The 24,406-nt window shown below is 43.9% G+C and overlaps 2 protein-coding genes across 6 annotated transcripts; both read left to right on the forward strand.

The window, feature by feature from the left end:
- The first annotated feature begins 189 nt into the window (after window positions 1-189).
- prrc2a (proline-rich coiled-coil 2A) lies at window positions 190-15,889 on the forward strand. 5 transcript variants are annotated; one of them, XM_068575194.1, is made up of 18 exons: window positions 190-342; window positions 476-582; window positions 3,326-3,477; window positions 4,560-4,737; window positions 4,901-4,997; window positions 5,129-5,210; window positions 5,318-5,461; window positions 5,779-6,011; window positions 6,195-6,271; window positions 6,391-6,542; window positions 6,902-7,016; window positions 7,120-7,306; window positions 7,500-7,592; window positions 7,810-8,359; window positions 8,507-8,757; window positions 9,002-9,305; window positions 9,566-9,788; window positions 10,127-15,889. In XM_068575194.1, the coding sequence occupies exons 3-18, from the start codon at window positions 3,363-3,365 to the stop codon at window positions 13,194-13,196; spliced, it is 5,871 nt and encodes a 1,956-aa protein (XP_068431295.1). In that variant the 5' UTR covers window positions 190-342; window positions 476-582; window positions 3,326-3,362; the 3' UTR covers window positions 13,197-15,889. The 5 variants fall into 5 exon arrangements, with proteins under 5 accessions (XP_068431295.1, XP_068431296.1, XP_068431297.1 ...); XM_068575196.1 differs by having other exon boundaries at window positions 191-342; window positions 6,902-7,004; XM_068575195.1 differs by lacking the exon at window positions 476-582.
- Window positions 15,890-17,703: 1,814 nt separating this feature from the next.
- Window positions 17,704-23,880, forward strand: csnk2b (casein kinase 2, beta polypeptide). Its single transcript, XM_068576214.1, has 7 exons — window positions 17,704-17,817; window positions 18,427-18,508; window positions 18,893-18,995; window positions 19,508-19,623; window positions 20,116-20,191; window positions 20,764-20,953; window positions 21,662-23,880. The coding sequence occupies exons 2-7, from the start codon at window positions 18,437-18,439 to the stop codon at window positions 21,750-21,752; spliced, it is 648 nt and encodes a 215-aa protein (XP_068432315.1). The 5' UTR covers window positions 17,704-17,817; window positions 18,427-18,436; the 3' UTR covers window positions 21,753-23,880.
- The last annotated feature ends 526 nt before the right edge of the window (window positions 23,881-24,406 follow it).

Here is a 24,406-nt window from a genome sequence, read left to right on the forward strand (position 1 = left end):
GCTTACCAAAATATCTGGTTGATATTTCATCTTCATTCCTCGCAGTGTATTATGACAATCTAAAGATGGTGGATAAATTAACATATTGAGTGAAAAAAATAAGTATTAGCTTAATAAATCCCCACTCAAGCCACGAGCACTTGATAATTGTCCTATTTACGTTTATTTCAACGCGGTTTTTAAACCAACATAATTAGCGACAGTAACGCTCATGCTCGAGGTCCAACACGACTTCCATCTCACGACGTTTCCCAGTAGCCGTTGACGGCTCTTTGGATGATTCCACTATTCCACTTTTTTTTCTCCCGTTTCATTTATTTTTTGGGGAAAAAAAGAGTGCAAGTAAGCCGATCCAATTCTCTATCTATATAGTATTAATCGTAATTATTCAGCGCGATCTGCTGCAAAATACATTTTGTGTGTGCGTGTGTGTGTGCGTGCGTTTGTGTATCTGTACGTGTGTTTGACGATGCAGGAGGATCACGGCGCTTAGCTAGCTGGGTCACTTGCTAGAAAGCTACGCGATAGCTTAGCTAACCTCATTCTGCGATACAACCTCGAGACAAGTCGGGACAAGACCAGGTCAGTGGCCGGGAAATGTAACATGGTTCGCGCAAACACCGAGTAGTTACATTGTACTCGAGCAGAAATCACAAGTGCCCTTTGACACGGAGTTAGCTTGACGTTACCCAAGAGGATGTTTTGTGAAAGGACGGTCTTATCTTTGTAGAAAGTGTCTCGGTTGTTGTTGCTAGTGTGTCGAGACCGTTAGCCAAGCTGAGTGGTGAGCTAACGCGTTTGTAATATCAAAGGAGCGACTGTAATGGTGTGTGTTAATAACCGGACTTGTTTTATTGTTCGAGCCACTCAGTCAGCTCGTTGATGAAGTAACGCTACATAATGTCGTTTATCTGCTACAGCGACCAATTGAGCGCTATAACGCTGTTAGCGGATAAACGCGTTAGCCTTGAAGACATGGGTAGCTCGAGCTCACACAGTCAATTAACACCGACGGTAGTTAACTGGTGTCTGTTTCAAACGATGTTTTTCAAAACAATACGCCTGTATTTGCCTATACTGCTAGTACCTTGTAACGCATGCTTTATGATGGCAGGTAGACGTAGTTTAAGCCAAGTTGTGCTTCACAACTGGTTATATTAACGTTAAAATGCACCGGGCCTGTCACCGCCGCCATTTTGTTTTGTTCTCCCAATAAAACCTCTTTCTGCGTTGCCCTGTGCTTCCTACGAACCACAGAGTAGCAACAACGTAGCAGCAGCCACAAACGCGTTCAGTCTGGATGTACATGTATGATTAAAAACTTAGTACCTCCACAGAGTTGAAGAGCAAGAAGCTACCGGTACCGCAAGGTGTCGAGAATGCATTATGAAACATCAACGCAGTCCCCCTCCCAACGTGAACACTTGGGCCTTGTGTTAGCCTTTCGACGTTAGCACTGGAATATCTTTGCACGCCTGTATCTTCTGACGTTTATGTTTATACATATGTATGGTCATTTCAATTGCTGCAGTTTTCCCCCATAAAATATGCTCGTATTTATCGTTGGCTTCAGCTTTTTAAGGCCCCTTTTTGGTGTATGTTGTTGCAGTCATGGCTCGGCAGTGTAGCTGCTGGCCCCCGTTAATCCCCATACATCATGCAGTTGAGGAGCCATCCCACGACCTAATTTTCTAATCTCATCTGGCTATTGAGGCACAGTGCAGTGCTGCTGCTCGGTATTCGGTTGTTTCATGCACTTATACTGACGTGCTTTATTGCAGACATCTTGCGTTTTGTCAATATGAGGAGTATCAGTGCGTAGTAAAATGCATTTGGCTTTACATTCAGGTCGTTGAGTGTTCATCAACATCGGGATCATTTATGTATACTGGTTTGGCTAAACATGGGAACACCACTGCTCATCACATTGCTGGTATGAGCCTTCTTGCTGTTATCTATTAAGTTAGCGCTAACATATGGGCATGCATTTGAATTGGCTTGCATCCTTTCAACACTTCATTCAAAGCAAGTGGATGTAATTACTAATGCTATTTGTTGCATAATGATCTGAGGATAATCATTTGTTCTCAGTAATTGTTCCTAATGGAAGTTGGGTGGAGGGGGGCAGCTGTTTCACCTGCTGGATACAGTCAAATCCCTCCGAATTGGACAGATGTCATCTCTGTGTTTTATTGATGTGCAGTAAAATTAGTTCAAGTTGAAGGCCTGGTAGTTGCCATGGAGCCAGGGAAAGGCATAAAAAGAATATCATTTATCATGTGTTGCCATAGAGACCATGGCTCAGTTTCCTGGGATAAGGTGTGTAGTCATGCGCTGCACTAGGGCTGTTCACATTAAACTGTATTTATGCTGCTATAGTGCTGAAAATTATTAGGATGCTTAAATACGTCCAGAGCTATTCCACATAAGAGAAAGCTGATACAAAACCAGAATATATTCATTTGAAAGCTGCACAAATTTCAATGTAACTTCCATGTTAAGCTTAACACACCTTTCATAGTGTATCAGTAAGAATTGGGCTGTCAGGACTGTCCAGCAGTAGGTAAACAGTGCGAACAGCATGGGTGGAGCAAAGTAAATGGTGCTGAATGTATAACAGCCAAATACGAAAATGGCCGTTATGTCGTCTTTGACTTGGCTTAACATAAGTATTCTAGAAGGCCTTTTCATCTTGCATCATTCTACAGTCATGTAACTTAGTTGAATTGGTTTAAAATTTCTTCTAAAATCCTTTGAATTGTCAGCAAAAATGTCTTTACTCAACTGGTAAATGTTGAATGCAACAGATGGGCTTTCAAGTTGTTATTTTTGAAAATCGTTTAACGGAGGTTCATGTTTAAAGTATGGATGCGTTAAGAGGTGTTTTCTTTAGTTTTATTATTATTTTATCTATCTAACTTCTACATTTATATATTTGAGGTGAACAATAATCAGCAGAAAATGTGTGGAATTTCATTGACTGCCTTTGTGATTTTCTCGCTGCACAAGAGAAAAGGCATCAGTGTGTAGTATACAATTGTGTAATGCCACATATCTGGTTTATTAATTGATTATTTGTTGAAATTGAGGAATACCTCCTATAATATGACTTATACCACAAACATCCAGCTGTCCAATATCTTTTTTGAATCTGAAGGTTCATATTACATTTGTTCAGGATATGTTGATTTGTAAAATGGTTTCTGTTTTGCTCATCGTTTTGAATGCCTGCCTGTACAATCCAAACTTTTACTCTCACTTTCTGTGTATAGCTGGTGTCAAATCTCTCGCTTTTTGTCTTGGCCTCCCTCTCTCCTCTCCCCAGTCTCAGGGCTCACCATACTCAATGAGCGGACAGCGCAATGTCAGAGCGCTCTGGGCAAACTGCAAAGGGGAAGGAAGGCAAAACCAAGTATGCGTCTCTCAACCTGTTTGATACATACAAAGGAAAGAGCCTTGAAACACAAAAGCCTGTTGGTGAGTATCTTGGTTCTGTCTTGTCCAAGCTGTCATTGTCATTCATCCATTGTACTGGATTGGCCTTTTTGGTCTTTCTACCCGGGGTATTAGTTTTCAATATCTCTTGCCTGACACTTTTGTTTTGTCACTAGATGTGTGACCTGTTATGTAATTAAAAAGATCTGCTACGCACAGTTTGATTTACCCGGAGGCTGTGTGATTAAAAGTGCCTGGCTGTACTGTGTTGTCTCCTGACACCAAGTACCGCAACTTTGATGCATTAGCCTGCTGTCCTAATAGCTCTGGTGCTGATTTCCAATACAGGAAATGGATGATGTGCTGCATCTCTCAACTGCCTGCCAACCTGGTTTTGCTAATGCTTTAAATATTATTCAGGGATCAAGCATATTTATTTCCTTTTTTAGTTGGAGTCCTTTACGCCTGCCTTTTGAGACAAACAAATAATACTGTATTACAATGTTTATCACCTGTATAACTATACAAATAATTCATATATGGTCTAGAAGGTGACTGTCTGTCGAGACATGACATCTCAGTGGAGCCACAGAGCCTGACCTGAGACAGAGGCTTACTTGTGGATGCTGTTTGACTTCTTTCCTGAGTCTCCAGTTGATGTTTTATTCAGAAGCTTCCCACTTGATCTAAGCAGCTGTCCCCGTTTCCAAACTATAGACTTCTTCATCCTACATAGTGAAGCCATGTACTGCTGCGGTTTCTCAGAGCCTCAAGGAAACAAATGAGGGATTGATATTCAGCACAGCTTCACTTTTCTTAATATGAAGGCTTTTCCATGCTTCTGTGAGCATCAATTTCCTAATACTTCTCCATGAACTCTCATTGAAGTGGTTTGCTGAAGGTTTTTAATAACATCTAGAGGATTTTTATAATCCATATTCATCTGACTCGCCAGACTGGAACTATCAAGCCACGAGCCTTGTTGGTTGTTCAGCATCCTAATTGTGTTTCGAGAAAACGCCGTCCCTGTCTTTAGCAACCTCTTTACTCCCAGAAGATTGAATTGGTCTCAGGTTTCAGTAGTCCATCTGTGCTAATGACCTCCTTTCTGTTCCCCATATAAGTTCCCCCCCGCCATGGCCTGCAGTCTCTTGGTAAAGTTGCCTCCGCACGGCGTATGCCACCCCCTGCCAACCTGCCCAGTCTGAAGGCAGAGAACAAAGGCAACGATCCCAACGTCTCGCTCGTTCCCAAAGACGGCACAGGATGGGCAAGCAAACAGGAACAAGCAGACCCAAAGAGGTAAATAACTCCATTAGAGTCAAATCAATCAAACTCATTTTCAACTTTTACTTGTTAAAATTATTACGATTTGGTAGAGTTAAAAATCCCTTTTAACGGTTTTCTTATTGCTAAGGCTGTTTTGTCTAATACCTCCTGTTTATGATGTTTTTCTTTCTCTAAGTACCGATGCATCGTCGGCACCGCAGCCGGAATCGCAGCAGCCTGTGGCTTCACCGACACCTGCACTGACCCGCCCGAGAACCCCGCCAGTTTCCGAGGTACAGATTATCTCAGTGAAATTAACGCAAAATCACACTCTTGACAGTTGATAATGGAGATCATTTATGGTGGCCATAGTTGACATGTCCTAGTTAACATGTACCGTGTGTGTGTGCGCCCACCCTCCCAGGTTCTGGCCGCAGCTTCAACCCAGGCCGTAGGGGCAAGGTCCTGGGCACAAGCCAGTGTTACACATGGAACACAAGGGGATGGTGAGTCTTAATGTCTCATAAGAAATATACTGGAATAAGATTTTTTTAAACATGGCCCTCTCTTTAAAAAAAATAATCACATCACACACTGTCTTCCCTTTCTACAGGTGGAAAGGCATTAAACCTACAGTCGCCATTCTCTCGCGAGGAATTTCCCACCCTGCAGGCGGCTGGCGACCAGGACAAAGCTGGCAGAGAACAGGGCACTGCAGATCAGTTGTATGGGCCCGGACCAAGCCTCCGCCCCCAGAGTGAGTGCCCACTAATAATTGCCTATTAATTATTAATTTATTGTTGCAAATGCACAACACACGTGTAAAAATATTGATGTATTTTTATGCTGTGGTTGGTATGCGCTTGCCAACACCAAATTGAATTACTAATTACTAAAAATAATACGAAATTAAAACTTTAAAAATGTTTTTTGTACTACAGATAAAGTAGCTTATTTTAAAGTATGTGTTGTATTTGTAAAGCAATGCCTTTGCATCTCTGACCTATTTCATTTTTAAAAAGCCTTTTAAAGCATACTGACCATTCTGCCCTCTCCTATGTTCACTGTCCTTAGACGTTACAAGTTGGCGGGACGGTGGGAGCCGCGCCCTGGCGCCCACCCTGTCTGGGGAGGGGGCAGTGGAGGGTGGCATTGCTGGGGCTCTGGGAATGGATGGGGCAGCTGGGGTCCCCCATCTAAATTCTCAGTCCCATGGGCCACCTAGGAACCCTCCCGCAGGCGGCCCCGCCTTGCTCCAGCCCCCTGGGCCTGGGTTCCCCCAATACCGAGGGATTATGCCTCCCTTTGTAAGTTTTCCTCTTGTTTTCATTTTTGGTTTAAGGAAATGTTTGAGTATTTTTTTTTTAATTGAATATACTCTGAGTTTTTTTTTCTGCAGTGCATTTTCAGGGCTCATAAGTATATTTGACTTTTGTGTGCCGAATTGGCCTAGTTAATTGTATCTGAACATTTCATATTTTTATTCATAGATGTACATGCCCTTCCCGGGCCAGTATGGCCCTCAGGGGCCCTTCAGGTACCCGGCACCTGGTGAGGGGCCTCCAAGGTATGTTTTTTGACAATACTAATTGTAAGGCTTATATTGTGCTACTTTATTTCAGTGTATTCACCTTGTCATTTGTCTCTGTACCTTCAACATATCACTCACCTCTTCCCCTCTTTCAGGTTCTCTCGGGGGCAAAGTGGTCATGACAGCAGGGCTCAGGGAGGCCTACGTGATGGAGGTGGAGAGGTTGTGAAGCGACCACCTATCCTAAAGCAGGATGACCTGAAGGAGTTAGATGAGTTAGACCATGATGGAGACGACGGCTGGGCAGGTATATTGAAAAGCTGGTTCACAAATATGTAACTAACATGTATTTCTTAAATCACATTTAATGTACAGAACATCAAATGTAATATGGAACAAAAATGTGATTTGTATATATGAGTGGAACATTTTCAGACTAAATGTTTAATGAGCGGAAGACATAGTGGTAGTGGGTCAGGTTGATGCTTTCTAACATTGCAGATGATTCTGCATATTATATTAACTGCTGATTCAAGCAGTCAGTCACTGCGATCGGCTAAGGAGGAGAGGTTGAAGGATTGGGTCCATAAAAGTGAAAGATAAATAATGTGCTGAATGGATCGTTGGTATAAACATGGTTCTGATGTGATTTGTTTTGCTTAACAGGGGCTCATGAGGAGATTGATTACTCCGCCAAGTTGAAGTTCAGTGATGATGAAGGAGATGAAGAGGGAGAAGAGGAGAGAACCGAGAGCAATAATGACTTGCGGTATGTGTCCAAGTACGTTCAGATTAAGACGATACAATTGTTGTTTTTTGCATCAATGTGACTATATTATTCAAACTGCTATAATTAGTTTGACAAAAGTTGATCTTGTCCTCAGTGAGCAGCAGAGGTCCCAGGATGCCCCCCCTGCAACCTCTCGCTCTCGAGCTTCAGACAACGACGGAGACAGCCGCCGCACTCCTCCCTCTAATGCTGACAATGGCCCCCAACCCTCCAGCAAGCCAGGATGTGCCGAGGAGGGAGGCAGCAGCAGGGGGAGTCAGGGAGCACCAACCAACTACCAGGTAGCACGCTAACCAGTAGCAACAGGATGTTACCTAAAACGGCAATACTGAAGCTGTGAAAAGATGTAATGTCTAAAAACCATTTGGACATTCTGTTGAGTAAAGACTTACTTGTGGGCAGAGATATGTTAGTGTATGTGCGTGCGTAGATTACTATGGAGGAGCATGGCTAACCGTGTCTGCCTGTATACAGGGGCGCAGGCCTGGATTGGGGGGTCCCCGGGAGCAGTCCTCCCCCCCACCAGGGCCGCTTCTTGGACAAGGGCCTTACTCCTTTTACCGACAGGTAGCCGTCTGGATAGCGCCTCCATAGGCAAATCATTTCTATCATTATCTCATCCACTGCCCCAAGTCTTACGAATAAGTCATCTTTAGTTTTGAGTTTGCGTTTTGTTTTTGGTTGATGTAATCATTCGTTGAACATTTTTCATGAAGATTGCAGTGATGTCATCTAGAGAGTTAAAAGCTGCACGATGAAGCAATCATATTTTCTAACTGTTAAGGACCGGCCACAAAATCAGGGTGCCTCTCAAGGCCCGGCGAAACCTGTGCCCAGCCAGCTTCAGCCAGCACCAGGAGGCCCTTCTCCTCCTGCCCAACCAGGCCTACTGGTCCCTGGACCCCAGGAAAATGATGAGGATGAGACTTGGCGTCAGCGCAGGAAGCAGTCCTCCACTGAGATCTCGGCTGCTGTGGAGCGAGCTCGTCGCCGCCGCGATGAGGAAGAACGGAGGATGGAGGAAGAGAGACGCGCAGCCTGCGCAGAGAAACTAAAGAGGCTGGATGAGAAGCAGCAACAGCAGCAGGGCAGCAACATAGGAGGTGGTGGAAGCGAGTGTAAAAGCCCTAGCCTGGATGGAAACTCTCCAGCTGCCCCAGCAGACAGCCCTAGTCCATCTATATCAGCCTCTGCCTCCCCCAACATCAGCCAGCCTCCATCCCCCTGTGTGGACCCTGAAGAGTCTCCAGTGCTGGTTGTCCAGCCGGGGTCCAGTCCTGGAGTCGGTGACCGACAGCGAGCCAGCAGCAATAGTAGCTATGACTCCAGTGCAGGTGAGTTTCTCAGGTGTAAATTGCTTCGATCATTATGTGATTCAGCTTTTTTGACACCTGATGTGTTTTAATATGGCATTTCAACTAAAGCGCTCGTGTCTTGTGAAAGAGCTTTGATTAAACCCCTACAACCTTGTCTTGGTTCAGAAGCCCAACCGTTTCCCCAGCCGATTGTGTCACAGCCACAACAGCCTACGCTGGACGTACCTTTACTGGGAGAAAATAAGGAAGAGACCATGGGCACTCCACACATTCGTGCAGGAAGTGAAAGAGGAGTCGACTCGGTGAAGATTGAGAACATTGGAGGGGGAGCAGGACGTCAAGCCGGTGGTCCTCCTGGCCAGGGTTACTCAAAGTACCAGAAGTCTCTTCCACCTCGATTTCAGAGGCAGCAACAGGTTAGGATCTGTACTTGCTTGTACAGGTATTTCTTGAGTGTCATTTGCATTCTAGTTGAGAAATGTATCCCTCCTGATGAATTCTTCTTCTTCAAAAAAAAAAAAAGTCTACAGATATATAAACAATTAACCACCACAGCATCTCTTGCTACTAATGCTGGCATGCCTTTATTAAAAAATGTCTATTTCTGTTCTTAAACCTCCTGGGTGCTATGTTTTCTGTTTCACATGTATTTCTCTTCAGGAGCAGCTCTTGAAGCAGCAGCAGCAGTGGCAACAGCAGCAGCAGCAACAGCAGCACAGCCAGGCTTCACAAAGCCAGCTGTCCCCCCAGCCGCCACAGGGTCCTTCACCAGGTTCAACTCCCCAGCCGGGACCTGGACCAAAGCAGGGTGGACCCATGTATCAGCCCAGCAATATGGTCCGACCCCCACCACTGCCAATGAATTTCGACCCTCGCTGGATGATGATGCCCTACATGGACCCCCGCATGATGCAGGGCCGCCCTCCGCCTATGGACTACTATTCAGCAGGCATGCACCCATCAGGTAAGTGGATGTGATATTCTGACTTGGATCTAATGAAATGCTTCCAAGATACTACAATCAATCAAAACTTTACTGTTTAAATTATGCGATTATGTAATACTGCCGTACTACAGAACCATAGTTCAGGTGTTAGTGCAGTAGCATGCAGGCTGAAGTGATTACGGTTTAGTCACACAGTTGAATCTAGTCCACAAAATGTCTTGTTTCGTTATCACTATAGATGTAGATATTTTCTTTAAACTGATTTATTTACAATACAGGGCTTATTGGGCGTGAGCGGTCTGATTCGGGGGGATCTGGTTCAGACCCCTTTGACAGGCAGCAACAGCACCCAGGGCACCCTCACCGTGGGACCCCCCCTATGGATCCGAAGCTGGCCTGGGGGCAGGAGGTATTTCCTGGCGGAGTGGAGGGCCGTGGGCTAACATCACCCCTCAGGCAGAAACAGGCTTTGGAGGATGACGATGTGGCCAAAGGGCCCAGGTATGGATATTTAAGTTTAACATAATGTTAAAGGTTTTCCACAGAAGTATTTATTTCAGGTCTGTTTAATGGATGGCATTAGATTGTACAGGTGTAAATAATACTGTGTCCAACCTCTACATACAGCACATGCTCCAAATACTCAAATGATACGGGTTAATAGGTTATTTTGTTGTGTGTGTGTGTGTGTGTGTGTGTGTGTGTGTGTGTGTGTGTGTGTGTGTGTGTGTGTGTGTGTGTGTGTGTGTGTGTGTGTGTCTAAATATGTATGTATGTATGAATGTATAAAAATAAAAAATTGGACTGATTCAGTAATTCAGTTTTGTTCTATATCATAGGAGTGACACTCCTCCACACCGCATGCGGGAGGCTGGATTGGGACCCATACAGCAACCCACCTCCACCTCTGGGACATCCAACCAGACGCCACCTCCAGTTGGAACTCAAGTTGGGGCCCAAGGAGGCAGCCACCCTCACCACTACATGAGTGGGCGGGGAAACTTCAGCAACTTTCCTGACCAGGGTGCAAGGATGCATCCCCACCACCAGCAGCAGCAGCGGGGGGAGAGGGGAAATCAGCCACATGGCTACACCCACCAGGAAGAAGGGCCTCCACGAGGGTCTCAGCAAGGACAAATATGGGGAGCCCCACACCCTCACTATGATCGCAATGGTCGTAGCGATCACCCCCCTGTTGAGAGCAACTCTCATCTCCACCACCATCACGGCCACCACCCTCAGCAGCCTCACTTTTCTCTGCACCCCCACAAGCCAGAGAACAGCCGAGACAGAGTTGTTGAGGCCCCTGCTAAGAAGACAGAATCTTCTCCCCCAATCCACCAACCCTCACTCTCATCCTCCTGCTCTTCCTCCTCCTCCTCTTCTGCCAGGGAAGATGGCAATGTCAAAGTTGCCTCCCATCATCACCCATCTCAGAGAGAGAGTGAAGCTAGTGTCGGGCACAGTCATGGTGAAAGAGGCAACAGTGGCAGTGCTAGCAGTAGCAGCCATGCGAAACAAGAGAAAACTGGGCTGGCAAATGCTCCCCATTCCACCTCCAGCCCACCGCCCTCTCAACATGGCAGTCATACTCAGCCTCAGCAGCAGCAGCAGCAGCAGCAGCAGCAGCAGCAGCACCCTCATCCTAAATCAAACCAAAGAGGGGGACGGGAGCACAAGACCGAGACCCAGTGGGGCCCACGACCTGGCAGCAGCAATACAGGTGGGGGGTCCTCTCATGGTAGGAGGGCTAATGTGGGAGGTGGAAACCACTCTCGTGGACAGGAGGACTCCAACACTCCATCGGACCACAAACTCTCCCACCAGACCGGAGGCAGCAATGCCAACAGAAGGGCTGGCCCCATTAAGAAACCAGTGCTTAAGGAAATTAAGAGAGATGGAGGGGAAGCTGATGGAGAAAAAACAAGCTTTGGGAAAGATAAAGAGAAAGATGGTGGCCAACCCACCTCCATGAAGCAGGAAGCCTCCTCCACCTCCCAGAACACATCAGCACCATGTAAAGATGAACCAGCCCAGGCAGCCAAACCGAGGAATGCTGGAAAAGAACGATCCACAGGAGGTGGTGGGGGAAGCTCTGGGAGAGGGCCAAAAGATGTAGACGCCACTTCTTCAGGTTTTTCAGGGTCCTCCTCCAGAAGGGACAGAGACCGGGACCAGGATCGCTCCTTTGAGAGAGGAGGGGGGCCCTCCCACCACCATGGAGTTCCTGCCAAAGGCAGCAGAGCCAGTCGCGGACGAGGGGGAGAGTTCTATGGGCGAGGCCGTGGTTTCCGTGGCACCTACACAGCGGCTGCTGGCCCCACTGGTGGCAGTCGGGGCAGAATGGGTGGCAGGAGCACCAGAGACTACCGCCCATCTGTTGGTGGTGGACACCACCATGAGTCCAAAGCCGAGGGGGGCGGTGGCAGGCATGGTCAGGATCGATCCCAGCATAACCCGGCCAGGGCCAGGAACCGAAGTGAAACCCGCAGTGAAGGTTCAGAGTATGAAGAAATCCCTAAGAGAAGGAGGGAGCGAGGTTCCGAGACTGGCAGTGAGAGTGGTGCAAGTGATCACTCAGACAAGGAAGACCACCACAAACCCAACATCAGGAATGGCTCTGATAATGCCAACGCCACTGGCATCAGTAACATGTCATCCGCTCCATCTAGAGGTTCCCAGGCCCGGGTCTTCACTCCCAGGGGTGTACCCTCTAGAAGGGGCAGGGGTGGAGGTAGCGCAGGAGGAAATGTCTACAGAAGTGGTGGCAATCTTGGAGGACCACCTGGCGGACACCGGGTTGGACCCAGCTCAGCATCTCACGGTGGGTCCTCCAAGTCATCAGCCTCAGCTCGAAAGCAGCAAGGCCCACCACAAACCTCTGGGCCCAAAGACTTTGGCAGAGGAGGAAATGGAGAGAAGAAAGACAAGATGGCTGAAGCATGTCAAACTCAAAGCCAGGGGTCCAATCCCCCTCAGCCGTCTTTGCCCGCTGCAGCTCCTGTCTCTTTATCTTCCACTGAAAACGGAGGAGTTTTGAACCAACAAGCTTCAACCAACCCGACGCCAAACTCTGGAGGGCCAAATGCACTCCCTCTTCCCGCTAACCGTGGGTTCCCTCCCAGTGGGTTTGAGCGACCACCTAGACGTCGTCGTCACGGGCGATCCCAACATCAGCAGGATAAGCCACCCCGCTTCCGGAGACTGAAGGAGCGAGAGAATGCCGCACGGATCAACGGAGAAGTGGGGGTCATCGGGGGAGGAAGGCCCTCCTCTCCAGCCCTGAATTCAGTTCAGGACAGTAACGGAGGAGCCCCCATCTCTGCTCCTGTGATGGGCAATGCCCAAAATACTAATCACAACACCACACTAACAGCCAACAATAACAGTGGGGGCGGGCATCCTAACAATGCAAATAGTCACCACCATCACCACTACAACCAGGGCAACACTGGGCAGACCCACCCCCAGCACCACCACAGCCACGGAGCAAAGTCCCCTGACTTCACCAACCAAAACTCGGACCAGGCCAACGAGGAGTGGGAGACCGCCTCCGAGAGCAGCGACTTCACAGAGTTCAGAGACAGGGAGGGAGGAAGAAAGAAGTCCTATTCTTCTCACCATCCCCACCACCTGGGAAGGGGTGGGGGTGGGGGTGGAGGTGGAGGTGGCGGAAGTGTGGTCGACCGTGACATGTCAGGAAAGGAGCCCTTGGCTAATAAAAGAAGCTTCTCAAGCCAGCGTCCTGGCATGGAACGACAGAACCGGAGAGTCAACCCTGGAGGAGGTGGAGGGGGAGGAAGAGGCCCTCGAGGGCCGCCTGGTGGCGGCTCTGGCGGACCTGGTAATGGAGGTGGCAACCGCGGGGATCGGCGTGGCAACTGGCCCTCTCCGAAAAATAGGAAGTGATGAAATATTTCAAAACATTTCAGATGAACCCCACCCACATTAAAACCACCCTCTCACATCTAATCCCTTTTTGATAATTACTTCATGGCTTATCTGTTGGCATCCCTCATCATATTAGTGCATTGTACAGTATATGGAGATGGTATTCAACTTCACTTTAGCCCTCCCCCCTCCCTCTTTTTTTGCATCAATCTACTATCTACCGTCCGTTATTGTAAATTTCTCCATTTGTTACGTCTTGCTCTCCGTTCAGTTGTGCCCCTCCCTCCCTCCCTCCCTACTTCCCTCCAATCTCACCCCAGTTGGATTTGACAAGCATGTGGTTCTGCAAATGAGAGGTGCACGTTGTTTTGTCAGAATATTCACACAAAGCTCCACACACATACAAGCACAAATATGACATCTGTACAAACACACGGAACACATGCAGTCATGTGAGTGCAAATGAAAACATTTAAATTGGCAGAAATGTTTGGATTGGGCAAATTTTTATATTTATGTACCTGTGTATATTTCTACCACACTTTGGCCTTGGGTGGTATTAGGTAGTGCAGTTCTGCATTACTTCCCTCACAAAGGGAAAGAGTGCAGCTTCATCTTTTAACAAGAACAATGTATCATAACATGTTTTCTTTTCTCTTTGTGTCTTTTTTTTTTTTTTTTTCGTCATTGTGTCGAGTTGAGTTTCAGCCTCTATGAAATGTTAGGGGTGTGTGTTTTTTTTTCTTTTTTCTAAAAAGCAGGTCATTAAAATACCTTTTTTTTTTTTTTTTTTTTTTTTTAAATATAAATTCCCTAACTCCTCCTTTTTACTGACTTTTTGGTCTTCTACAAACTATTTCTCTGATTTCTGTGAGTGATATGACCCATTGAAGTACTACTGCTCAGTGGTTGGGCCTTTTTAGGAAATGAAGGCTTTTTCTGCCTCATTGTAGCATCGTCCTTACCCTGCAGAAGTTCTGCATAACTCAAAGTTTCCCCAAGTTTTATTCTGTCATTCGTGAGCTTTGTTTACCCTATGACGACTGTAATTGCTAGCTTAATGGCTTTATTTTAACATCTATTATTTCCTCAGTGACTTCCATTTTTATGGGAACACTTATTTTCTTTTTCTCTCTCTGAGGATGAAATACCTATCGATCTTGTAAAAGGGGATAAAATTGTAAAATGAACATGTAGGTCATGATAGAATAAAGTTTGACTTTCATAAAAATTGTTTATGCTTCAATAGGTATTTGAATATGTTCTAATAAGCACTCCTTTTATAGTATAACAAAATCCCATGGTTGCCGTTTTTTTTTCTTTTTCTTTCCTTTTTTCTTTTTGTGTGTGCAAGTTACATGTGATGCAACAGGACAGGTACTCTGTCTGGGCCCAGAGTACAGAGCCAGCCTGAGTATTGTACCATTATACCCCACCCCTCTGTGCTCTTGTGGAGACTCCTCACACCAAGAAAGAACTACTACCAAGAGCTCCTTGTCTAAGGCAGTATTTTTCAACGTGCGTGTTCTAGGAATGGCTGTTTTCGGTCCGCGCTGACAACCAGAAGCCCAAACTGATTACGGACAATGCTGACAAGGTGTCCAGCGAGTCTCCTCCTTACAGTCGACACGGTTTTCAAGATTTTACTCGCAACAAATAATGCCAACCTGGAGTGTTGAGAAAATATCGGATTGATGTTAGAATTACACTTGTAAACATAGTTTGTATCATACATAAAAGACATAAATGGCACACAGAGACACCCACGGTGAACTAAAAAGCGATTTATACACTTTCATCAATTCTTTCACTGCTGTAAGTTGGGGTTTGTGTTTGTATACTGAATACAGTTTGAAGATCGTCTCTGGGATGTTGTGAGTAGGGCATTTGATTTGTGTATGTGTGCGTGTGTGTGGCATGTGTGCGTTTTCTGGTGTTTGTGTAATAACTCGGGAAAGGGGATGGGGGACCAGAGGGGTTAACATGAATGGTGAGCACTTTCTGCCTTGTTTGCCCACACTTTAACCAATATCATTAAGACAGTTCTACTGTTTCCTAAATACATCCACATTTATACATTCAGCTGTGTGTATATGTTCATCATCCAAATGAATAACATGCAGTGGACAACCTCTCCCGTTTTTTTTTTCCTCTGTTAATTTAATCATACATTCTTCTGCAGGCAAGTGAAGTTGGAAATATTTTTATTTTCCCCACTTCTGAAGCATGAACACACACCCATGGGTGCAGCTTGCCATGCCTGTTACTGGTGTATACACTCATAGCTGAACACTTGACACTGGCTCAAAGAGTCCTTCATCCCTCCTTAACTCTTAATGTTGATGTGCGCATTATTTTATGTACCCATGTTAAAAGAAAAACAAAAGTAGTGTATTCCAGGGAAAAAAAAGATACTCAAAGATTGTACTGTGTTTTCAGCATTACCGAGGTACCTGGAGTGATTCAAACTGTTTTTGTTTTTTTTTGTTTTTTTTTTACCATTTATGGTTTTATTAATGGAACCGTAATATACACACATGTATGTATATTGGTATGCATCTAAGTTTTGTCTACCCCAACTTACATTCCCACAAACAAATGTTGCCATTTTTAGTTCAAGGGAGCAATGTACAAGCAGAGAAGTGTCTTATTATAATAAAGTTATACAGAGAAGGCAAAGTTAAATAAACTACTTTTGATTTAATGGAAAATGTAATGGCATGTCTCATTCTTGGAATATTGTGGGGAGGGGGAGACTTGAGCAAGATGAAATACCTTTTTCACTGCACAGGTCTAACTACTAATGATGGTTTAATTCTATCTAGGTGTGTCAGTGAATTATACCGCTTAGCAGCGTCATTGGAATGCAATGTTGGCAGTTAAGCAAACGCACTGTACAAAACAACAAAAGTTGGCCAACTAGATCGGTGATTTACACAACTAGTGGGCTTTGAGGTGCCTAAAAAATGTATTCAAACTCAAAACAAGCGCCAATGTAGGCAAGCAATCAGCTTAAAGTTGCCTTCTAATACACTTTGTATACAATCTTGGCCAAAAAAAACTAATTAACACGTGTTATCACTGGCGGTCCTTACCCACTTAAGAGTAGTGTGAGGAGTCAACCGGCAAGCACTGGAAGTATGAAACAGTCTGTAAACGGTGTTGTTAGATATTGTGTCAATGAGCACGCAGCCATAACTGGCCACCCAAAATATTATACAATTTGCTGCAGCTGGATGAGAGTTAAGGACAGACACAAAGGTGCACACATACTACCGGATGCTAGAGCGATGGCATGAGCCTTCTCGTTGGTGATATTGGTAATGAATGTCAAAGAGTTAAATCAGTTTTCACAAAATGTTCTCCATGAAAGGATTCTTGTAGTCTATTAACCTGATGTACATTTTATCAAGTAAAAACAATTTGGTAGACATGATGTAAAGTTACCACAAACCACATCAGAAATAGTAGCTATTTTGTAAAAAGCTAAAATATCTTGCAAACTGCGAGCTTCCCATTTAAGAAGTGGAATAATGTTCATATGTAGCAACCAATATAATCGCTTATAGGCGTGTCACCATCTTATCAAAGGCTAGTATCGAAGTATCTTCTTCATGAAGTGCTTTAAATGTATGAGAGAAACAAAGGGGTTAATGTGGTATGCAATTTAACAATCACGTAATTAAATCAATGGTTAATGTCAAAATGGGACTTGGTGGACTTGGTTTGCTTATCAAAGCCTCAAGCCTAAGCCTAAGCAACAGCAACAAATATTGCATTCTTGTGAACGTGATATCTCAGGAAAGCCTGTAAGGAATGTATTCTGATTTTACAAAAAATATCCACTTGAACTCAATGTTAGAATGATTAGAATGTCATGGTCAAAGGTCGTAATCGAGCGATAGACATTTTTGTCTATCGCTCGATTACGTGCTAATTATGAAAGTTTTACACTAAGGTCTGAAAGGATCAAATGACGTGCTGACATATTGGACAGCATGGAGGGGATTGTAACGTGACAAAATTGTGAGGCACTAATTTGATTTTGATTTTTTACTGACAACATTTTTTCCAGAGCTTAAAATACAGTTGTGAACCAATGTTCATAGTGGGCTGCATTCATTTAAAATCCAGCACCTTCCTGTATGTTTGTAATGAAGTAGGGATCAGTTTTTGTGCTTTATAATGTAACCGTATTGAAACAATCAGAAAAAAAACTTGTATGCTTCTGATTCATAGCTTTGTTCTCACTCATGTTGACACCTCTGTTTATACAATCTCTATCTTGCTCAACCACCAATATGTCGACAGAAAATCTGACCCCTATAAATAACTTAAATTCTCGTCATCTTTAAAAGAACTAACTCCAAACTTGATGCAGCCCCTTGAACAGGTGAGGGTGTAAAGGATGGAAGCACAGGCGCAAGCCATTTGCAGCTTGTGTAATACTCAAAGTAAACGATGGGCGGCAGCAGCGCACCGTCACCACCGAGCGCTGCCTCTGCGTCTCGGGAGGAAGAGGAAGAACGTAACCTAGAGAGGGTGAACTGGGAGGTGGTGTCCATCTTATTTACACCGGTGTGATTGCTAAATTTTTGATCTGTTGGATTTTTGCAGGACTATAAAAGTTAAAAGTCGGGTAAGTTTGCGAAATCACTCACGTAACCGCACGGAAACGTGCAAACGCAGAAACAGGGCGAGCTACAAAAAGAGCATGTTTTTTGTCGTGGGGCCTGTTTTTTTTAGCGATGCGCCATATTGGATCTCACTTCGGGTTCTAGCCAGCCGCTAGCGGGGATTAGCTTAGCGAGCTAACGGTGGTCACATTAACCCGCTGTCGTCGCGTGCGGCCACACCACAACGCTACAGTCAAGATAAGATGTATCTGTATCAACACACGTATTTAATATCGACACACACAAAAACACGCTGCAACGACTACTTTAATACATTTAACAGTGTTGAGAAAATAATTACAGCTAGGTTGTTAGCTTAGCCGTCATCAGGTTTGGCTAGCAGCTATTGCTTCATCCAGCTAATGTTAAGTTACTCTTAACACGAGATATAATTTTGGATAATACAACTGTGAACATATCTAGAGAGAGAGTCTGGCTAGTGAGAGATATATCACTGGATGATGTATAATAAATGCTTTATGCTACAGAAAGTGGGAAAGCGGAGTTGATGCCTAGTTCATTTATTTCTGGATCATATCCATCATATGATTATTTTCCCCTTCTTTTTATAGGTCTTCAGAGATGAGCAGTTCAGAAGAAGTGTCATGGATCTCCTGGTTCTGTGGACTGAGGGGGAATGAGTTTTTCTGTGAAGTGAGTTGTGCATCCTATGCGCAGTCCGGATGTTTGTGTGACTTTACACTTCCTTAACATAAATTGTCAAAGCATTTGAGTTATTAAGCACATTTCTTACCCATTCACTGAGTTTGTGTTTTTACCCATTCAACAACATTGTCCTGGATCAGTACCATTGTTCCTTATTCAAATAGGTTGAAAGCTTAACTCTAAAAAAAAAACTCTCATACCTACATATACTTTGAAATCATTTTATCATTTATTTTTTTTATCAGCAAATAGTTACACTTTCAATGTACCTTTTTTGGCATTGTTTTTTGGAAATATGAACATATCCTGTCATGTACTGTGCCACATAGTTTCGGATTAATCAGTTTTCTCATCTGATTTTCTCAATTAAAGGTGGATGAAGACTACATCCAGGACAAGTTTAATCTGACAGGGCTTAATGAGCAGGTTCCCCACTACCGCCAGGCCCTCGACATGATCCTGGACCTCGAACCAGGTACGTATCTTATGTTTATGTCTCCACATTCTCAACTTAAATTGAGCACTCAGTACCATCCATTGCCTGGTTTGAAAAGGTGGATAATTGTCTAGAAAGTAGATAGAATCATCCAACAACAACAGCAGAATGATCTTTTAACGGCTTAAAAAAACTGACACCAAATAGAACAGTGATCAAGAGCTGCAAGGGTAGTTGCTGCCAGGTGATTCTTTCATTAGTGATCCTGAGTCTAACGTCATGCTGCTCTTTCAATCCAACATGACAATAAAGCACTGTTGCACATGTCATCTATGAAATAAAAGGAGAATGAACATTTGATCTCAGCAGTCTTTTGTTTTCAGTCTTTATCCTGCTCAGCTGCTTTCCCAGCTGCTTCTCTCTGGATTACACATACTTAAACACATTCTTTTGTGCTTTTTGAACCTTTTTTTTCATCAGTTTTGCATCTCTGTGAAATAGTCAAAAAGAAAAGCGGATGCCAATTTTTCTCTGTTGCTTTCTGTCTTCAGATGAGGAGCTGGAGGACAATCCCAACCAGAGTGACCTGATCGAGCAGGCAGCAGAGATGCTGTACGGCCTCATCCACGCACGTTACATCCTCACTAATCGAGGCATCGCACAGATGGTAGGTGCCAGCCGCGTCAGCAAAGTCTGCTGTCCGAAAAAGAACTAATGGAAAAACAGCTGTCGTAATGCAGACAGGGGATCAGCATTACAAAACCTTTTTTCTTGACATGGGGAGAAATGATTCACCTGGCACTAAAGTAGTCAGTTTAAACACAGTTGATGACTTACATATTCAGTTGAAGGGGTGCTTTTGTGGGACAGAGTGGTTGTAAAATGTGGTATCACCTTTACTTAAGTAAAACATGACTAGGGTACTTCTTCCCCCACCACTGTGCTCTATTAAACAATTAAATCATAAATACATTGGCTGTAAAGGTATGAAAGGTGATGACACGGCAAAAATGTGTAATAAACAAGACCTGGCAAACCGCTTTAGTCAATATTTATATACATATTGTGATCTTCACGGTAATAACTATATAAGCTTCCATTTTTAAAAGAACAACAATTGTTTGTAATATATTATAATATGCTGTTTTATACTTTGCAGTTGGAGAAGTATCAACAGGGAGATTTTGGCTATTGCCCTCGAGTCTATTGTGAGAATCAGCCTATGCTTCCTATCGGTAAGTGGACGGATTAATACATAACCTTTTAAAAACCAAGACTCAGCGATTGTTATAAAAAACTGTAAATAATAGATTGCTTTATGAATTGAATACCATAAGTAATATGCTGGTGAAATATAGTTTGGTACATACAGAAATTCAAATGTCACAGATGTTTATTAAGAGGGGTTTAAGTAGCACACAGTGGCTGGTAATTATGAAAATATAAAGTTTGTCTCACAGAAGATCAAATCGTGTTACAGAATGCAGGAATGTAGCCACCTTCTCCTCATAGCTTTGCATTTATTTGCTTTGGAATGATTTATGCCTACAATATGTGGGCCTTTTTATATAATGTAGTGATGATGCCATTTTAAATTTGGTCCGTAATATCTTTTTCTGGTCAATTTAAAAATATTGTGATGGTTTTGCAATTTTTATCAGTTTATTTAGGGAAAAGTGGTTTTAGGACAAGTGGTTTTGAACTAGGAAGTGGTTGTACTCTACTAGCAGCGTTCTAGTGCGGTCTCTCCTAGATGTAGCAGTTTTACTCTCCTCCCTAAACCAGTTTCTTCCTCCCTCCCCCACAGGTCTGTCAGACATCCCAGGAGAGGCCATGGTTAAGCTGTACTGTCCTAAATGTATGGACGTCTACACGCCCAAGTCCTCAAGGCACCACCACACAGATGGAGCCTACTTTGGCACTGGCTTCCCCCACATGCTCTTCATGGTTCACCCAGAATACAGGCCCAAGAGGCCCGCCAATCAGTTTGTCCCGAGGTCAGTACAGCAGGTCGAACTTGAAGGTGTGCTGCTGTCAACTAGAACTGTGTTGCGTTGCTGCTGTCATTGATTTGCACTCTGATGCAATCGGTGTGTCTTTTGGCGCACACTGTGTGTAATCGTTCTTACCATTAAAAAATAGTGTCCATTTAAATGTCATTGGAGAAGATGATAGCTATAATTATATAATATATAATAGGTGTACTATTATATTATTTAGATGAAATAAGAAAAGCTCTCATTTACTACAATCATGTGTTGATGATGAATGACTAATGGAAGACTGATTAGTGTCAGAGTTGTTATGGTTGCAAGTAACAATTATAATATTTTTTGATCATTTGTTTGAAGTGTACACCCAAGTCTATTTCCTCACATGCTTTTCTTGCATCATATTTCATTCCGTTGCGCCGTATGTTGACAGAAAACGTCACATGAGGGACAGTCTGGGTGGAGTGATGGGAAACAATCTGAGCTTAAGATCATACATCACCGCCCTCTCCCTAAAAGCAAATACATTCACGATTTAAGATCTACACCGCCACCATGAATTTCAATGTGCATATTTGTGTTGCAGCCCGTTGAGTTTCATTTGAATATTGTCACAATAGCGCCGCTCGTAACTTCTTAATCCCCGTTTGTGAAACAACTTAAAATGTTCCCAGACAAAATGCTAACCGGTTTGTTTCTGTGTTCTGTCTCCAGGCTGTACGGGTTCAAGATCCATCCCATGGCCTACCAGCTGCAGCTGCAAGCCGCCTCCAGCTTCAAGAGCCCCGTCAAGGCCATCCGCTAGAGTGTCCGGAGCAGAGGAAGAGGAGGAGAAAGATTGATAGAGAAAGACGGGAGAGAATTATCATCAGATGGGAAGGGGGTCACCTGCATTTTACACAGCTTTTCAGGTGCCTCCTCCCCACCCCGAAGACTGTATTATTTCGGTTTAGACTAGGGCAGATGGAAAAAAAAGTCAAGATTTTTGAGTGTGAACAAGAGAAAAACGCACAGCCATGACCTAAATAACAAGTAAACATACACACATTCATACATACGGGAACACATAGATGCATCCACACACACACACACACGTGGGATTCCATGCACGTACCTTACCAAACTCATCAGTGCCAAAAACAGGAGGGTGAGGTAAGAGGAAGCTGAACAATACAGAGGCTTCATGCTACTGCTGCTGTTCACTCTGCTGTCATAATCAGTGGGTGACGCTATAGGGAACTTTTCCCCGTAGAGAAGGTTTTATGTTCAGGGCTGTTTGACGTCAAGCATTTAGTTTGTTCTGTCTTTGGCACAGTTTGGTAAAGGGTGGTGGTAAACCCTCCATCATTTGAAGCCTCCCATCCCCATTAGCCCCCACCCCTCCCCAAATGCATGTACGCTCAGGCTGGCACTCGCAGAGACGGTTTGGACCAAGGGAGTTTGAAAGAATTTGGTTGCCGGTTCGTCCGATGTTTTGTGTTGTTGTTGCACAAAACATTCTGTTAAATTTGCCTTAAGATTTCAGAAAACGCACCCAGATTTCTTTTTTTTGTATTTTAAGAAGGCCCCATTTGTTCTCCTTTTTCCTGTTAGCGGTAAGGTAGAAATAGCTTAAACTAACAAAAAAAATTTGAGTCGTTCAGACAATTGTAAATCAGCCTGCGTCATTTCTCCAGCTGTCTGTGCGTGTGTCAAACAACTGTCTGTATTGGTACTGAAGTGAAAATATTACCTGTGCTACATTTTTCTGAGAAGCGCCCCCTCCTGCAGCATCAGGCTTAGCTGCGTTTGTATTGTCAACACCTCTTCCCCACCCCCTCCTAGCTTCATCCTCCTAAAAGAAATAGTTGGACATTTTGGGAAATACACGTATATGCTTTCTGGTAAAGAGAAGATACCACTCTACAATAATGTGAAGCTACTGCTAACGGTCGGTTTGCTTCGCTTAATCAGCAAAGGGGAACGGTTAGCCTGGCCAGCTCTGTCCAAAGATAAATACATCCTCCTTCAAGCACATTTAAAGCTCACTAATTAAAAAGGTTAGATCCTGTTAGGTAAGCTGCATTATGCATTCAGCAGTACGTACTGCTTTGTCATACCATTGCACCTTGAAACTTCAACCCTCATTCTCATATGTTTACTTTGCAGATGATTGCTGGCTTGCATACTGTAAACCGGATGCAGTAGAACATCCTGGTAATTTTTGCCACACTAAATCTTTCTTTTCTGGCATACTAGACAATATTAGTATTCCAGAAAGTCTAGAAAGTTTCTTGTCCCTGCCTAGAATGGATTTTACACCTTATGTACGCATTAAACGAGCACAGTGTTCATTGGTGAGCTTCACAGGTGTCGGTAAGCAGCTTTTACTACCGCTGGACTGAGCCAGGATAGCTGCGTCCCGTTCCCAGTGTTTTTGCTAAGTTGAGCTGACCTACTGCTGGCCGTCGCTTTTATAGTTCAGCCTACAGATACGAGCACGTCTGTCTTATCATCAGTGTCCGAAAGCGAATATGTCCCGAAATGTTCAACCATCCCTGTAAAAATAAAAGAAATCAAGGAGGTAAACCCGGTGAAAGAGGAATTTCGACAATCTGAATCCTTCAGCTCACTCCACCACTGCACTGATCCCACTGGTGTCTCTCTACAGCACAGTCTCATTATTTATGTTCAGGTTTAGAGACAGACCGACCACCAGCCGCTTACTTTTCGTTTCTAAAGCAGTGGGACAGATACTCGGCTGTCCTTTCCTCACGCCCTCCCCTCTTTACGTTTGTGTGACTGGAATAGATTGTTTTTGGATTTCATGATACAAGAGAAACGGTATTTATGTGTCCAGATTTTAACTAATGTTTGTTTGTGTTGTCTTTCTGCTAATGTGGAAGGGTGAGCAGGATTCAGACTTCTCAATAAACTTCTATTTTCTTTTCATACTCTTATTGTACTTCATTTTCTTTCAGGATGCAGTTCTGGCCTCCTGCCGCTCGGTGTCAGTAGAGAGCTTAACACTTCATGAGCTATATTTTTCTACTTTTTAAATATTTCTGAGGCGCTGCTTGTGACAGTTGGAATTAAATCTTAAACATTAAAAGATAATGTAACGCAGTTAAAACGCACAGCTGTACCTGCATTTCCATTGTGTGTTTTTGAGGTTGTAGGACTATTTGCTGTGGTGACCGGGAATGATGGTCTGGATTCTGCGTGTGGTTGTAGTGACGTTTCACATGACTATGAGTAACGGCATTGGAAAACGTACACAAACACACACAAAAAAAAAAAAAACTCATTGAGAAGATCATGATATCACAATAAGAGATTTTGTAATTTCTTTTTAAAATAAGCTTTTGTTATATGAAAAAAATGTCCTGGAGATTACAACTAAGCAAAACACACAATGTGAAATATGTTGACCCTATGTCGATTTCAAGCCACAGAAACACACAGCTATTTACATATGAC

This window comes from Clinocottus analis, unplaced genomic scaffold (assembly GCF_023055335.1).
Source record: "Clinocottus analis isolate CAN_PGR_092001 unplaced genomic scaffold, fCliAna1.0.p SCAF_14, whole genome shotgun sequence".
NCBI classification, from domain to species: Eukaryota; Metazoa; Chordata; class Actinopteri; order Perciformes; family Cottidae; genus Clinocottus; species Clinocottus analis.